The following is a 16,241-nucleotide window of genomic DNA, read 5'->3' as shown; positions in this document are numbered from 1 at the left end:
AACCCTTTTTCCCAAACATGACAGCATTAAGATACTTGAACGATTGAAATAAACAGTATAATATTGAAATTATTGTTTTTTTATATTATGTCAGTTTCATGTACAGTAGAATTATTTATTACCTGCCTTCAATAACTAGAACTTCTAATATCTCTTGGAAGTATAGAACAGGAAGTAGATTGTTTGTATCAATGAAAGAGAAAGTTGAAGACTTAGTACGCTACAGTTTAGAGTTACTCCTGGAATTACTAGCTCTTCCCAAGAATTTCTGGACAGGAACATTTCTCAGACATGTCCATTCTAGTGATTCAACCCCACATTCCACCTCTCCCATCCCCAGTCCCCCTCTTCCAACAATCCCCCAAGGCTTGAGTAGAGGCATCAATTTTCAATTCTCCCACCATCTCTTCCCACCTTCCACTTATCACCATCTGTAAAATAGCCAGTTATTAACCCTACCCTGAATCCTCACCCAAATTCTCAACTACAGTCCCTCTATCCTTCCCCAACCCAGAGCATAAAACAATCGTCCTTCCTTTTGCTTTAATAACAGCAGAAGCCTCACTTCTATCTACGTCCATTTTGCACATCTTTTTATGTTCAGTAAATTTTCATATGTGGTTTTTGTCTCATGTTTGATGTAATCACATTACCATTGCTCTTTTTAATACTAAGGACTTAAGCTTTACTAAGTTATCTGAACTGTGCCACACATCAAAGATTTACAGGATCTGCAGGTTTCTCTTTATCTTCTCTTCTATCAATCCCTCTGCTGCATCTATAATCGCAATGAGAGTTGTCAGGCAAGCAGCAGCATCATCCGTCACTTAATGACGCTGTTCTCTAAATGGCAGTTTAGTCTCATTGGTTTCCTATCCACTACATATGACTCATCAGCCTCTGCCTCTCCTGTTTGTCCTTAACCCTTTTTTTTCACCTATCCGGCACTTTGGAACCATTCCTTTACACGGTCAAAATTGGAAGATTGGGTTAGGACCTACACCACACACATGTTTATCCTCCCTAGCAAGCCAGTGTGGACCCAATGGTCTTTTTCATTCGACTTATGTCATCACATTAACTACCTTCTGTAACTAGTCCATACTGTTAAGTTTCTCAACAAACCCATTCACTTTCATATGGACATTGTCTTCTTCATAATTAAAGGCAATTAAAGAAAACTCATTTTATAACTCAGCCATCACTATAGTTTTGGTTCCTAATCATTCCCACACATTATTTGGCAACATTCTAATACAATATGTATTTTATGCGTATGTCTAAAAGACACTTGGATTTCTTTTACCTTACCATGAAATCTATTTGCAAACATACTTCTCCATTTAATTTTAATTTTCCTTTATCATTAGTAATTCAAAGAGTTCTTGTTTCAGAAGAAATGTTTACTTTCTTTGAATGTGTTTATTATACACTTAGCCAAATGAACTTGTTTGTAGTTTACACATTTGCTCCATTGTGCATGTAATAAATCAAGGAAGGTAGTGCACCCGTGGCTGACAAGAGAAATTAGGGATAGTATCAATTCCAAAGAAGAAGCATACAAATTAGCCAGAGAAAGTGGCTCACCTGAGGACTGGGAGAAATTCAGAGTTCAGCAAAGGAGGACAAAGGGCTTAATTAGGAAGGGGAAAAAAGATTATGAGAGAAAACTGGCAGGGAACATAAAAACGGACTGTAAAAGCTTTATAGATATGTAAAAAGGAAAAGACTGGTAAAGACAAATGTAGGTCCCCTGCAGACAGAAACAGGTGAATTGATTATGGGGAGCAAGGACATGGCAGACCAATTGAATAATTACTTTGGTTCTGTCTTCACTAAGGAGGACATAAATAATCTTCCAGAAATAGTAAGGGACAGAGGGTCCAGTGAGATGGAGGAACTGAGCGAAATACAAGTTAGTAGGGAAGTGGTGTTAGGTAAATTGAAGGGATTGAAGGCAGATAAATCCCCAGGGCCAGATGGTCTGCATCCTAGAGTGCTTAAGGAAGTAGCCCAAGAAATAGTGGATGCATTAGTGATAATTTTTCAAAACTCGTTAGATTCTGGACTAGTTCCTGAGGATTGGAGGGTGGCTAATGTAACCCCACTTTTTAAAAAAGGAGGGAGAGAGAAACCGGGGAATTATAGACCGGTTAGCCTAACGTCGGTGGTGGGGAAACTGCTGGAGTCAGTTATCAAGGATGTGATAACAGCACATTTGGAAAACGGTGAAATGATCGGACAAAGTCAGCATGGATTTGTGAAAGGAAAATCATGTCTGACGAATCTCATAGAATTTTTTGAGGATGTAACTAGTAGAGTGGTTAGGGGAGAACCAGTGGATGTGGTATATTTGGATTTTCAAAAGGCTTTTGACAAAGTCCCACACAGGAGATTAGTGTGCAAACTTAAAGCACACGGTATTGGGGGTAAGGTATTGGTGTGGGTGGAGAATTGGTTAGCAGACAGGAAGCAAAGAGTGGGAATAAACGGGACCTTTTCAGAATGGCAGGCGGAGACTAGTGGGGTACCGCAAGGCTCAGTGCTGGGACCCCAGTTGTTTACAATATATATTAATGACTTGGATCAGGGAATTAAATGCAGCATCTCCAAGTCTGCGGATGACACGAAGCTGGGTGGCAGTGTTAGCAGTGAGGAGGATACTAAGAGGATGCAGGGTGACTTGGATAGGTTAGGTGAGTGGGCAAATTCATGGCAGATGCAATTTAATGTGGATAAATGTGAGGTTATCCACTTCAGTGGCAAAAACAGGAAAACAGATTATTATCTGAATGGTGGCCGATTAGGAAAAGGGGAGGTGCAACGAGACCTGGGTGTCATTATACACCAGTCATTGAAAGTGGGCATGCAGGTACAGCAGGCGGTGAAAAAGGCGAATGGTATGCTGGCATTTATAGCAAGAGGATTCGAGTACAGGAGCAGGGAGGTACTACTGCAGTTGTACAAGGCCTTGTTAAGACCACACCTGGAGTATTGTGTGCAGGTTTGGTCCCCTAATCTGAGGAAAGACATCTTTGCCATAGAGGGAGTACAAAGAAGGTTCACCAGATTGATTCCTGGGATGGCAGGACTTTCATATGAAGAAAGACTGGATGAACTGGGCTTGTACTCGTTGGAATTTAGAAGATTGAGGGGGGATCTGATTGAAACGTATAAGATCCTAAAGGGATTGGACAGGCTAGATGCAGGAAGATTGTTCCCGATGTTGGGGAAGTCCAGAACGAGGGGTCACAGTTTGAGGATAGAGGGGAAGCCTTTTAGGACCGAGATTAGGAAACACTTCTTCACACAGAGAGTGGTGAATCTGTGGAATTCTCTGCCACAGGAAACAGTTGAAGCCAGTTCATTGGCTATGTTTAAGAGGGAGTTAGATATGGCCCTTGTGGCTACGGGGGTCAGGGGGTATGGAGGGAAGGCTGGGGCGGGGTTCTGAGTTGGATGATCAGCCATGATCATACTAAATGGCGGTGCAGGCTCGAAGGGCCAAATGGCCTACTCCTGCACCTATTTTCTATGTTTCTATGTAATAACTGTTGAGGAATATAGTATTTGCCTTGATAGTTAAATTTAGTTCCTTTCACCATATGTGAGTTTAACAATATGATCACTTCTCCAAACTTGTTTTATTCTATTAGATGATCCCCTTAGATTCGTTTGTTGGCAAGACTGCAGATGCCAAGGTTGTTCCACTAATTCCTGGAGGAAGCAGCATACCTTTGACTTTCGGAAACAGGAAGGAGTATGTAGAGAGAGCAATTGAATATAGGTTGCATGAATTGGATCAACAGGTGAGTATCGAAATGTTTTAAAATAGTTTTATTTTCTGAATGAACTTGTAGTAATAGATTTAATTTTATTCCAGTTCCTCTGTCATATGGAAGTGGTCTCTTGAACCTTTGTGTTATAGCACTGTATTTGCAGCTTGCGGTCATAATTGCCAAGAGCCCATTTGAATGTAGTTTGCACCATACCATAGTGATTAAGTTATTGCACTAGTATCCAGGTGCTCTTACTATCAATCCAGAGAAATTAGTTCAAATTCTACCACGATAAGAAGGAAGTTTCAAACTCAAGTAATTTGGTTTGCTGATATTGATTGAAGGAAACCTGCTATTCTGACCAGGAAGTCACTTCATGTTGAGAAACAATTGGGGATCAATGACTTGGTTACAACATCTACGTACTATTTATATACAATTATATAAATTCGGAATTTATAGCATCAATAATGATGACTGTGTCGTTGCTAAATTATTGTCAAAATCTCTCTTTCACTGATGTCAATTGGCAATGGAAATCTGAAATCCTTTCCCAGTCTTGCCTTATGTGCATGTCCAGATCTACCAGTGTAATTAACTCTTAACAAGCCTTTGAAATGGCTCAACAAGTCATTCAGTTCATCCTGAATAAAGAAATAATAACAAGTGCTGATCTTAAATAATGCTTTGTATCAAATAGCAATGAAAATAGGGGAGATCTAAGATCTACACCGTTGTTAACAAGTTTTAGTTTTTTATAGTGATAATAATAAACTTATTTTATATATAGTTTATAATAATATATTTCAGCTCAGCATAATGGTGTAGACTCGTGTGACTGAACTGCATCTCTAGCTTTGATTGTGTTAACATTGTGCTGAAACTTGTGCTTTATAAATGTTCAGTGGATATTCATTCTTTCATGAGCACCACCACTCTTTGAATAGCTTTCTGCCACTTGTAAGACCTTGAATGAGATACAAGAGCAGCTATAAAGACACAATTGCATGTAAACTTATCCACACTGTACAAGAGGGAAGAAATTTGAGAGAAATTGAACTCGAAGGCCTGATAACCAGTTTTAATAATGTGTGTTACTTTGTTTTTGATCATTTTTCAGGTCACGGCAATAAGACAGGGAATGTCAGCCATAGTCCCTGTACCTCTGCTGTCTCTGCTTACAGAAAAACAGCTTGAACAGCTTGTGTGTGGGATGCCAGAAGTGAATGTAGAAACTTTAAAAAAAGTTGTCCGTTACCGTGACCTTGTTGAAAATCATCAGTTGCTGGGTTGGCTCTGGCAAACATTGGAAGAGTTTTCGAATGAAGAGAGAGTTTTATTTCTTCGTTTTGTCTCTGGTCGCTCCAGGCTACCAGCCAACCCTGCAGACATCACACAGAAATTTCAGATTATCAAAGTGGACAGGGTAGGTGTCTTGTAATGAAAGGCCACTCTGCTGCTTCATATGTATCAGACCATGAACATCATAGAACTGCATGGCATAGAGGGAGGCCTGTGCTTAAGCTATAAAATTCTTTGCTTTACTTTTATTTTTCTGTTATAAATACATGTTCTTTCTGTTCTGTTGCTTTACTGTGACCTCCCTTTGACTGCTGTTCTCCCAGTGATGTGATATTTTAGTATTAACTTCTGTACATTTTAATGCTGGCTCATGCTGTGGATCTCATTCCCAAGGTTGATTTTGGGAGGTGGTGCTTTAGCACTGCTGGCCCACCACCTCGAGGGAGTCTTGATCATAAGCGGGCCGAAACTCCTGAAGACAGGTGGCAGATCAACTGATGATCCCACTGGTGATAGCACAGGACAGTTAACATCTTAGTCCATGTGTATTTTCAATTCTTTGTGAGAAGCTGGCCTGAAGGGATTTAATAAACTGCATCACCGAAGAGTCAAAGCAGGTTCTGATCAACAAGTAATGAACACTGGAAGCAATTAGATTCACTGGACCTTTTCTGTTGCAATAGTTTTCCAAAAGCACATTAGCCTTGGATAAAACTTCAAATTTGAATGAATGCACTCATGTATATTTGGTGCTTACAAATGTACAGTGCATTAAAATTTAAATCTTAATTCTCCATAAGGTTTCAGTTTATTTTGGTTAGTCTGATGCTACCATGGGCACCCACTGAACATGTGTAAGCAAGAATTTTAGCTTCAGATTCCAAAGATCAGGGATTTCACAGAGAAGTATTGAATCCAAGCATCTCTAAATTATGATCTGTGAGTTGGCCATGCTGAAATAAGCACACAATTAAAAACAGCTGTAATTGTTATTGAAGCAACACACAGAGCATATCTAATTCCTTAATTTTTGGAGCTTGTGCAGCACCATTCCAAATGCAACTTTTGGTAAGAAATGTGGGCTAATATAGGTATTTATAGCATTTGATGTTATTAAATTGCATTCATAAAGTGATACTCCTGTAGTTGTCAAAAATAGAATGTACTTGATATTTGTTGTAAGCAAATTGGGTTCTTAAAGGAATGCTATTAATGCTGTTAAAGGGGCTTCAGTTCATTAATCATCTATCTCTAACATATGGCCATTATGCAATTCATTACTTCATTGTCCTTGTATATTGTAACAAAAGCGTGGTTTGCTGTTACACTTGTGGTCCATGCAGAGCCTAGAAAAATGATTTTTCAAGAACTCATCATCAGAACATGTTTGGTGATGGTGTACAGTACTTCAGATTTTTAAAAAACTACTCTTAACAGTCAGCCCTCTATAGATAAAATGTAAAAGCAGCATCACATTAGGTAGTGGAAAACTCTTGCGTGCAAAGATATGGGGAGATTTGTTTGTATAAGAAAAATGTTAAACTTTAACATTTGTAGTTGGCTACAGAGTTGGAAAATGTTATGAATTGTTGTCCACATATGTTGAGTGAAGGAAAATGTAGACATTTCATTTGGGTCAGATGAACGTATTAATTGTAATTATCAAGAGTTCTCCTGTGATGAACTAGGTCCACGGTAATCTTTCTTGCGGCAGTTCTGGCACAATTAGTAATACCTCAGCCAATTGGATATTTCTAACTTCCTTAACCCAGCGTTACTTGATTTCTTCCTGATGATTATGTGCTTTATTCTTCATATATGTGTTGTCAATTTAACATCTTTCCGGGTTGTATGGAGAGCCATTGGCTCTCTCAAAGTAGCAGAATATTTGAATAAGCCAGAAAATTGGATTCTGTATTTACACTAAAACTCCAATAATCCACACTCCAATTGTTCAGAAATCCTGTTGGTTCACCAGATCCTAATTCCTAAACTCCCTCAAGCACAATGGGTTCCCTGTTTTCCATGCTCCCTTCAGTACACGCACTGTCTTGCAAACAGGCTTTCCCAGTTTGCATGATTCTTCCAGACTCCTGGAGGGTCTTGCTTCCTGCACTCTCTTCACTTGTCTATGCTCCCTTTCAACTTGCTGGATTTACTAAAAAAAATTATACTATCACACTGTGTAGCACCTTAAAAAAAATCAGAAATGTGTTGAATATTAACTGTGATAACATCTAATCTTGAAAATCTCTTATGACCAAAGTCCCAAACATGCTGGATAATTGGAGTTTTACTGGACTTTGCGAGCGTTGGGCCTCATTCAAACTTTTGTCCATCTCAATTCTATGATTCCACAGTGGTGTTATCAACCATGCTGATGGGCCAAAGGGCCAGTTTATTTTCTGTAATACTCTAGGATTCTATGCTTCAGCTGGGTCAATCTGCTTGCCTTGCACCAGTGCAGTGGTTGGACTAGTGATAATGTTCTGTTCCGTGATCAGCTGCGATCCTACTCCACAAGTAAACACTAGTCATTCAAGTGTGAATGTGCACGTGTAGAATCGAACACCTTACTAATACTAGATCCCATAATACTAATGCACAAAACTCAGACAGTATTAAACAGTTGTGGGAATCCAGGCATTTTAATAGCTGGTATGGCAAAGTGCCTTTCTTCAAAGGAAAATTAATTTTAGCAGTTTGCAAGCTACGCATCTATGATTTATTGTATACAACAGTTTGCTGTTGATTGGGAGATATGCATATTACTGCAGCTGTGCTGACTAAATAAAAGTTTAAGGCATATGTAACTTTTGCCACTTTTGACAGAACTGACCTACTTTGAGATGCAAAGTAAGGCTGCCCAGTTTAAATATAATGCTTCAATTAGCTCTGAATGTATTTCAAACAAATGTGAGCTCTCTAAGTTCATGTTACTCCTTATTTTGAAAATATGTGGGCTTGGAAATTGATCTGAGCCATAGGAAACATTCGGAAGGGACAATGGATAGCACTTTCACTACATTGTTGGTCAAAAGTCTGCCATTGCAAAAGTCTGTAATGTAAGAAATGTAAATTCTGTAATGATAAGGCTGATATAGGGGGATTGGGACATTTTGGATTTTGGGGTAGGTACAGGAAGATCAGGACCCGAGAAGGAGAGGGTTGTGTGCTTTCAGGAGATTGTGTTGGGTCCCAGAAGAGTAGATATTTTAGCGAACTAAAAGAGTACAGTATAGGGCAAAACTGCCCAAGGTGCATCCCCGCCCTCCAAAACCTTTCAATGGTGCTGTTGCAAAGACAACTTTACTGTGAAAACACTTTCAGACATGCTCAATAATGGGTCCTCCTTAGAACAGTTCAAAACAAAGAAATATGAGCTAATTTTCTGGACAACTTTCCAAAGGATCATTGCACCATTCATGACATTTTTTTATATTATTAACATGAAGAACAGGAATTATAACCAGAATACCATGTCAATTTTTTGATGTTGGGTTTTCAGGCATAAAAATTGTGTTTCTTGCAGGCAGTGAGTAAGCGAACATGCTTTGTTTCTGGATTTCTGAATTCTGGTACTTGTTTCTGGTCAAATGTTTGTACCCAAGCATACGTATGACATTGATGCATCAGAATGGGTAGTTTCAGATGTAACCAAGTATCTTTTCCATCAGGTGATTAACCTTCAAGGTTAAAAACAATTATCTTTTCTTTCTTTCTTTTCAAATCTTTTTATTATTTTTTTCCAAAATGTCATAGTCATAGTCATACTTTATTGATCCCGGGGAAAATTGGTTAAATAAACACGAGTACATCGAAGTAAACAACACTTATAATGTTTCAAGAAAAAAAAATTATATAAAGTTTTTAAAAATTTTGTGATGGAAAAAAAACCCTACTAGGCAAGGAAAGTGGGGAAAAAAGAAAAATCCCATTTGGTGTTCAACCCCAGAGTCATGCGTCATACATAAAGCTTCTAAAGATAAATATCAAACCGCCAGCAAAAAAAAAGTACCAAAATATTTACAATTAATCTTTTTACTGTACTTCAACATTATTACTTTTTTATTTCATTGTGCAGCCCGTCGATGGTCTTCCCACTGCTCAGACCTGCTTCTTCCAGCTTCGACTACCACCTTACTCAAGCCAGCAGGTGATGGCAGAACGTTTGCGGTATGCCATTCAGAACTGCAGATCAATTGACATGGACAACTACATGCTGTCAAGGAATGCTGACACTGGAGAAGGTTCAGACACTGAATATTGAGTGCTGCTTTCTTCAATACCACCTGCAAATCAACTTTTCAATTAATAGAATCTCAGGCAATTTCATGAAAAAATACAAGCAACTTAACACATAATTTTTTTTAACTGACATTTTCTACTTTATGGGATGAGCATTTGCTACCTTACAAATTTTGCATAAAAATGTGCTGGTGTTTTTAAAGAAAACTAATTAATTTGATTTTGTGCACTACTGAAAATCAGGAATTGCTTACATCCTGTAAAATTGTAGAATCATGTTTTTGTAGAATGCATAATGCACATGGTACACTGAATATGTCCAGCACTTTGCCTACCTTAAGCATCTTGTGTACAGGATCAGGGTGGATAATTGCCAAACAGTAACCTGATTATGGAAGCTTAATGAGGTGAATCCAATTCTTTTGTACTAAAATAATTTTCCATATCACACTGAACAATAAAGGATCTGGGCCATGCTAAAACATTCATAGCATCTTCTTCTGTGGCCATTGGATGTTCATACTTAGTGGTGACTGAGGAGGTGACAACTAAATACTTAAAATCTTGTCTCCTGGTGTAAAAATTTAATCAAGTTATATTGCAAGCATTTTATAAAGCCACTCAGTTCAGCAAGGTTGAAAGAATTATTTAACTTTCACCAAAAGAGCATTCTCTTCAGATTGTAATAAAATGTGCATTTTTGATTTTAAAAGATTTGGGATGCTTATGCAGGAAAATTAATTGGTAAGGACTCTTGATGGAAGCAGTAGGAAGTGCTTTTATAAAAGAACTCTGGAATTCCTGGCGATCAAAAATGCTTCTGCTTGTCAAGGATGTATTTTAAAATTTTTATATAGCTCCAGAACATCAAAGGATATCATTTGATGCGTTAAACAAATATAGAAAGTATAGAATGTAGAACAGTTCAGCACAGACCATGCCATTTGGTCCACAGTGTAGTACCAAACCAGCTAAAAAGCAAATCAAAAACACCCAAACACTAATCCCTCCTACCCACACCATGTCCCTATCCCTCCAACTTCCTTACATCTACGTGCCTATCCAAATGTCTCTAAAACCTCGAATGTATTTGCCTCTACCACCATACCAGGCAGCATATACCAGGCATCCACTCTCTTGAGTAAAAATCTTACCCCTCACATTCCCTTTGAACCTACCCCCTCTCACCTTCAATGCATTCCCTCTGGGAGACAGATGCTCTCTGTTCACTCTATCTACGCCTCTCATAATCTTATAAACCTCTGTCAGATCTCCCCTCAGCCTCCGGCAATCCAGTGAAAATAACCCAAGTTTATCCAGCCTCTCCTGATAGCACATGCCCTCTAATCCAGACACCCTCTCCAAAGCCTCAACATCCTTCCTACAGTGGGGTGACCAGAACTGTATGCAGTACTCCAGATGTGGCCGAAACAGAATTTTATAAAGTTGCAACATAACCTCTTGACTTTTGAACTCAAATGTCTCGACTAATAAAAGCAAACATTCCATAACCCTTCTTAACCACTTCATCAACCTGTGTAGCCACTTTCAAGGAGCTATGAACTTGGATCCCAAAATCTCTCTGCTCAGCAACACTCTTAGGGATCTTGCCCTTAATAGAGTACTGTCTCTTTGCATTTACCCTACCAAAGTGCAATACCTCACATTTATCTGGGTTAATCAAACCATTTCTCTGTCCATATCTGCAACTGATCTATATCATGCTGTATAATCTTCTACACCCTCCACAGCTCCACCAATCTTGTGTCATCCACAAGTTTACTAATCCACCCATCTACATTTTCATCCAGGTCACTTATATATATCACAAAGAGCAGAAATCCCAGCACAGATCCCTGCTGAACACAAGTCACTACAGACCTCCAGCTTGACTAAGTCCCTTCAGCCAGTACTCTGTGCACAAGCCAGTTCTGAATCCAAACAGTCAATTTACTGTGGACCCTATGCATCTTAATCTTCTGGATTAGCGCCCCCCCCCCCAATGAGGGACTATGTTAAGCGCCTTACTAAATCCATGTAGACAACATCCATTGCCCTACCAAGCTGATTAATAATCATTCTATACTGATCAGCTTTAAAGACTTTTCAAAAAATAAATCAGCAAATCAATGAAAATTTAATCGGTTTATTATTAAATTAATTTAGAAAACATAAAAATAAAATTTTAACAGTATTTTATTCCCTTCAAATCAGCCAGTGATCAATTAAAAGATAATACAGTGTTCAGGTTCAAGAAAATACTACTATCTTAATATGGTTAAGCTCTTCACTGCATAATAAAATCAACTTTTCAGCCATCGACTGCAAAATGTGAATAGAATGTTACTTGTTGAATGAGTAATAGATCTGCTGAAAACTGAAAAATAGCATTTTCATAGCTTGCTCAGGATTTACAGTATATATGATCCCATGATGATTCTGCAATAATGTTATCAAACTTGTTCCATGGAAAATTTCATATAGTAGCAAATATTACAAAGTGAATTTGCAATAATAGGTAAACACTTCATAAGGGTGTCTTTAGGTGGTAAAATACTGACCTGAATTGTAGATTAGTCTGTAGTAGATTTCTGTTTTACTCAGAGAGTCGTGAATGCCTTTAACGTGGTATGGTGGTAGAGGAAAATACATTAGAGGCTTTTAAGAGATGTTTGGATAGGCACATGGATGTCAGGAAGATGGAGGGATATGGACATGGTGTAGGTAGGAGGGATTAGTGTTTGCGTGTTCTTGACTTGCTTTTTTCTAATTCTTTCAATCTAACATAGAAAATAGGAAAACAGGTGCAGGAGTAGGCCATTCGGCCCTTCGAGCCTGCACCGCCATTTATTATGATCATGGCTGATCATCCAACTCAGAACCCAGCCTTCCCTCCATACCCCCTGACCCCTGTAGCCACAAGGGCCATATCTAACTCCCTCTTAAACATAGCCAATGAACTGGCCTCAACAGTTTGCTGTGGCAGAGAATTCCACAGATTCACCACTCTCTGTGTGAAGAAGTTTTTCCTAATCTCGGTCCTAAAAGGCTTCCCCTCTATCCTCAAACTGTGACCCCTCGTTCTGGACCTCCCCAACATCGGGAACAATCTTCCCGCATCTAGCCTGTCCAATCCCTTTAGGATCTTATACGTTTCAATCAGATCCCCCCTCAATCTTCTAAATTCCAACGAGTACAAGCCCAGTTCATCCAGTCTTTCTTCATATGAAAGACCTGCCATCCCAGGAATCAATCTGGAAAAGTTCTACTGCTGGAAAAGTTGAAAGAATTAGAATTGTCTGTAGTCTGCTATTCTTGGTTCACTGACTTTAATGATCTAAATTCAGTTTTATGAGCTGTTATAAACCCTCACCCATTTACAGGTATTGAAACATTGGTAGTATTGGATATGTGTGCTTCTAATCTTCAGTATCGATTTCTGGGATCAAATTAATGGAAATATTACAATGCTTAATAGTTTATAAGATGTGAATAAGGTTAAACTGTGCATAGAATGACAAGAAACAAGTTTGTGTAATTTCTCAGGAATTTCCTGCTACTGACTTGGATGAACCTAAAATGTTACCGACATTGCACAATTCCCTGGGTTAATGAATTAACCAAAGCCCTCTTCACGTGTTCCATAACTGAAAAATTTGGAAGCAGCTTGTCAGACTCCAAGAGCTAAATAGTATCAGAATTAATTTCAGTGCTGCTACATAATTTTCAGTGGAAGGAACAACAAAATCTTGGAAACTAGTGGAGGCCTCTGGAAGTAGAAGGTATCAGTTTAGAATAAAGGGGTAAAAGATTTAGATGGAATTCCCACCACTGCCTGAAAGGACTTTGTATAATTTTCCCTGTGACTGTGTGGTTTTCCTCCAGGTGCTCCGGTTTCCTTCCACAGTCCAAAGACTACTGGTTGGTAGTTTAATTGGTTGTTGTAAATTGTCCTGTGATTAGGCTAGGATCAAATCAGGGACTGCTGGACAGCACGTCTCAAAGGGCCAGAAGGGCCTATTCCGTGCTGTATCTCAATAAATAAATATGAAGAAGAAACTTTTTCATTCAAAGGGTGTTTGAAATCTGGCTAACACTGTGAACGGAAGGCGAAAGCAGGTACTGTCATGATACAGAAGTACCGTCTAGTCAAGCACTTGAATGCCGACGCCAGTGACATGGTAACATAGTGGTTAGCACAACACTTTACACACCAGCGACCCGGGTTCAATTCCTGTCACTGTAAGGAGTGAATGCATGGGAGCTGCAGTTTCCTCCCACACCACAGTCCTATACCAGATGTACAGGCTGGTAGGTTAATTGGTTGTTGTAAATTGTCCCGTGATTATGCTGAGGTTAAAACTGGGTTTGCTGGGTGGTGCGTCTCGAAGGGCTGAAAGGGCCTAGTCTGCGCTGTATGGTAATCAATTAATTAATTGGCTATGGTTCAAATACTGTTAAATAGGATGAGTACAGGTAGCTGCTCGATGGTCAGATTGGCGCACTACGTGCTGGAGGGCCTGTTTCTGTGGTGTATTGCTCTGCTGCTCTGTGGACTAATATTTTAAACTTGAGTCAGAGCAGTCATGAGGGCATGGAAACAGAAGTAGCTTAAGTGAACTGGTATTTTAGGTTATGGATTTTTAAAAAAAATCAAATTGCAGTTCTGTGAAGAAGCAAAGTAAAATGCATTTGATAAAATGCCACACTAAGGGTCATTGTGAGTTTCAAAAATTCATGTTACAGGAGGCAACATTTTGGTGTGGATAGAAGATTAGATTGTTAATCAGTGCCACAATGTAAGCATAAATGGGTCTGGCTGGCAAATGTTATGTGTGCCTCAGGGCTTGTGGTTGGAGCCTCAACTGTTTATGATTGCAAAAGAGTACAAAGCTCTGATATATAGAAGGTTCTGGCTTTTTGCTAGTGTTTTCTTTTCAAAAGCCAATTATTTAGATACATCAAGTAATTAAAAAGGTATATATATATATTTATTGCATCTTCTAGTGGGAGAATTCAGAACCAGGGATTCTAAAGAGTTTAGAACTCTGGAAGGGTAAGAGTAAAGGGTCTCTCCCATTTATGGCCAAGGAGGTGATACTTACACTCTGGAGAATGAGTTCTTGGAACAGTTCCTTTGGGGTGGTGGAAGCAGAGATTTTAAAAGAAGAGCTAAATAAATTAACAGGGGTAAGCACTTATCATGGGTAGGTGCAAAGGTGAATTTGAGGTTACAATCAGTTTAGGCATAATCTTATTGAGGGGTTAAATGCCTTACTTCGGCATCTAGTTTGTATGTATCACCTGAAATTAATTGTTTTTTCTCTTTTCACAGATGTTGCTGAACATTCTCAATATTTTCTGTTTTATTTATACATCTTCCCTAATTAATTAATAGACAAGGATTGGGGAAAGATGGAGGGCTATTCATATTGATCGCCAGTGGATTGCAAGAGAAAACGGGGATAAAACTGGATAACCTCTAAACAAGGCATGGGATCACAATGCAGTTAACTTAAGGTCTTTTAGCTCATTGCAGACAGTGCACCAAATGTTTATTTTTCTATATTGTCATTTAAAGAAAAATTGGATAGGTAAATGGACAGGAAAGGAATGGAGGGTTATGGGCTGAGTGCAGGTCGGTGGGACTAGGTGAGAGTAAGCGTTCGGCACGGACTAGAAGGGCCGAGATGGCCTGTTTCTGTGCTGTGATTGTTATATGATTTTTTATATATATATATATATAAAATATAAAATATAAATTTAAATATGCTGGAAATATTCAACAGCTCAGTCGAGATAGAAAAAACAAAGTTAGTTTTTAACATCAATTCAAACTTGGAAAACACAAAAGTTTTAAGATGCAAAGGAAGGAGGAAGGGAAAGAATTTAGTAAAAAGGTAGGTTTTGTTGCGCCAGGAGAGATAAAGGACAATTAAATTCAAGGCAACAGCAGATAGTAATGGGACAAACAAATTGGTCTGGGGACGGTGGAGATAATGGAAGAACTGAAGCTACAGAGGTCAGGAATAGCAGGCAATGGGGACGAATGAAACCAGTGGTGATCAGGAATCAGGTTTGTTGTCAAAAGAGAGACATGCTTCACATAAGCATCCAATCTATTTCCCCACTTATTGGTGTACAGGAGACCACATTGTCAGCGGCTATGCTGGATACCAAATTAAAAGCAAAATGTTGCTGATTTCATATGGAATGCTTGAACCTAGTATGGCTGGGAGACTAAGGTGTTGCATGTCTGTGTGAAAAGGGAATGAGTTGGTGATTGATCAGAAGCAGAGTGTCATGGAGGTAATGGTCCTATGAGAATGCTGAAAGTGGAGCAAAAATGTGTTTGGTGCTGATAACAGACTGGAAGTGTTCTAATCTAGATGCTGGCAGGTTACCATTCTAAACAGAGGCTAGTAGTGTTAAAGTTGAGGTGTAGCAGTATGGAATGCAGAAAGGAAGTGACTGAGCATCTTGTAAACAATGGTGGAGATGTATGCTCAGGTGAGCAAACAGAAAAATGCTTCAGTATTGCTAATATAAAAAATGGCAGGCATTATCAGTACAGGTGAGCGAGGATAACCAGAATTTAGATTAGAGCCCTTTTATCAAGTGCCGTCAGTGGTGCAGTGTGAGGTCGTAAGACACACAATCTTGAAAGTGAACAACGTCACACATGCTGAAAATGGCTTTGAGGGTGTTATAACATGGAATATACAAGATTACAGAACAGTACAGGCCCTTCATTTGTTTGGCATTTCAGCAAACACAGTAGTTGGCAACAGAGATAGGGTAAGAAGTACAGTGTCATTGGGGGAGGGGAGCTTGGGGGTTTGAATATGGAGTAGAATTTATTAGTAGTGCAGTTGGATATAATGGTCACGTACATAGTGGCCAGACAGGTGT

The 16,241-nt window shown here is 39.0% G+C and overlaps 1 protein-coding gene across 5 annotated transcripts in view; it reads left to right on the top strand.

Moving 5' to 3' along the window:
- Positions 1 to 14,884, top strand: part of LOC134343917 (probable E3 ubiquitin-protein ligase HERC1) — a 295,654-nt gene extending 280,770 nt beyond the window's left edge. For 4 of the 5 annotated variants that reach the window (XM_063042841.1, XM_063042839.1, XM_063042838.1 and 1 more), the window contains exons 76-78: positions 3,657 to 3,809; positions 4,900 to 5,205; positions 9,166 to 14,883. In XM_063042841.1, coding sequence (XP_062898911.1) covers positions 3,657 to 3,809; positions 4,900 to 5,205; positions 9,166 to 9,351 — 645 coding nt within the window. In that variant the 3' untranslated portion in view covers positions 9,352 to 14,883. Of the gene's footprint in view, positions 1 to 3,656; positions 3,810 to 4,899; positions 5,206 to 9,165 lie in introns of all 5 variants that reach the window. The other variant, XM_063042842.1, reaches the window with a different exon arrangement.
- The last annotated feature ends 1,357 nt before the right edge of the window (positions 14,885 to 16,241 follow it).

Source organism: Mobula hypostoma, chromosome 3 (genome assembly GCF_963921235.1).
Source record: "Mobula hypostoma chromosome 3, sMobHyp1.1, whole genome shotgun sequence".
Lineage (NCBI taxonomy): Eukaryota > Metazoa > Chordata > Chondrichthyes > Myliobatiformes > Myliobatidae > Mobula > Mobula hypostoma.
This window is presented reverse-complemented; position numbering and strand designations above follow the sequence as displayed.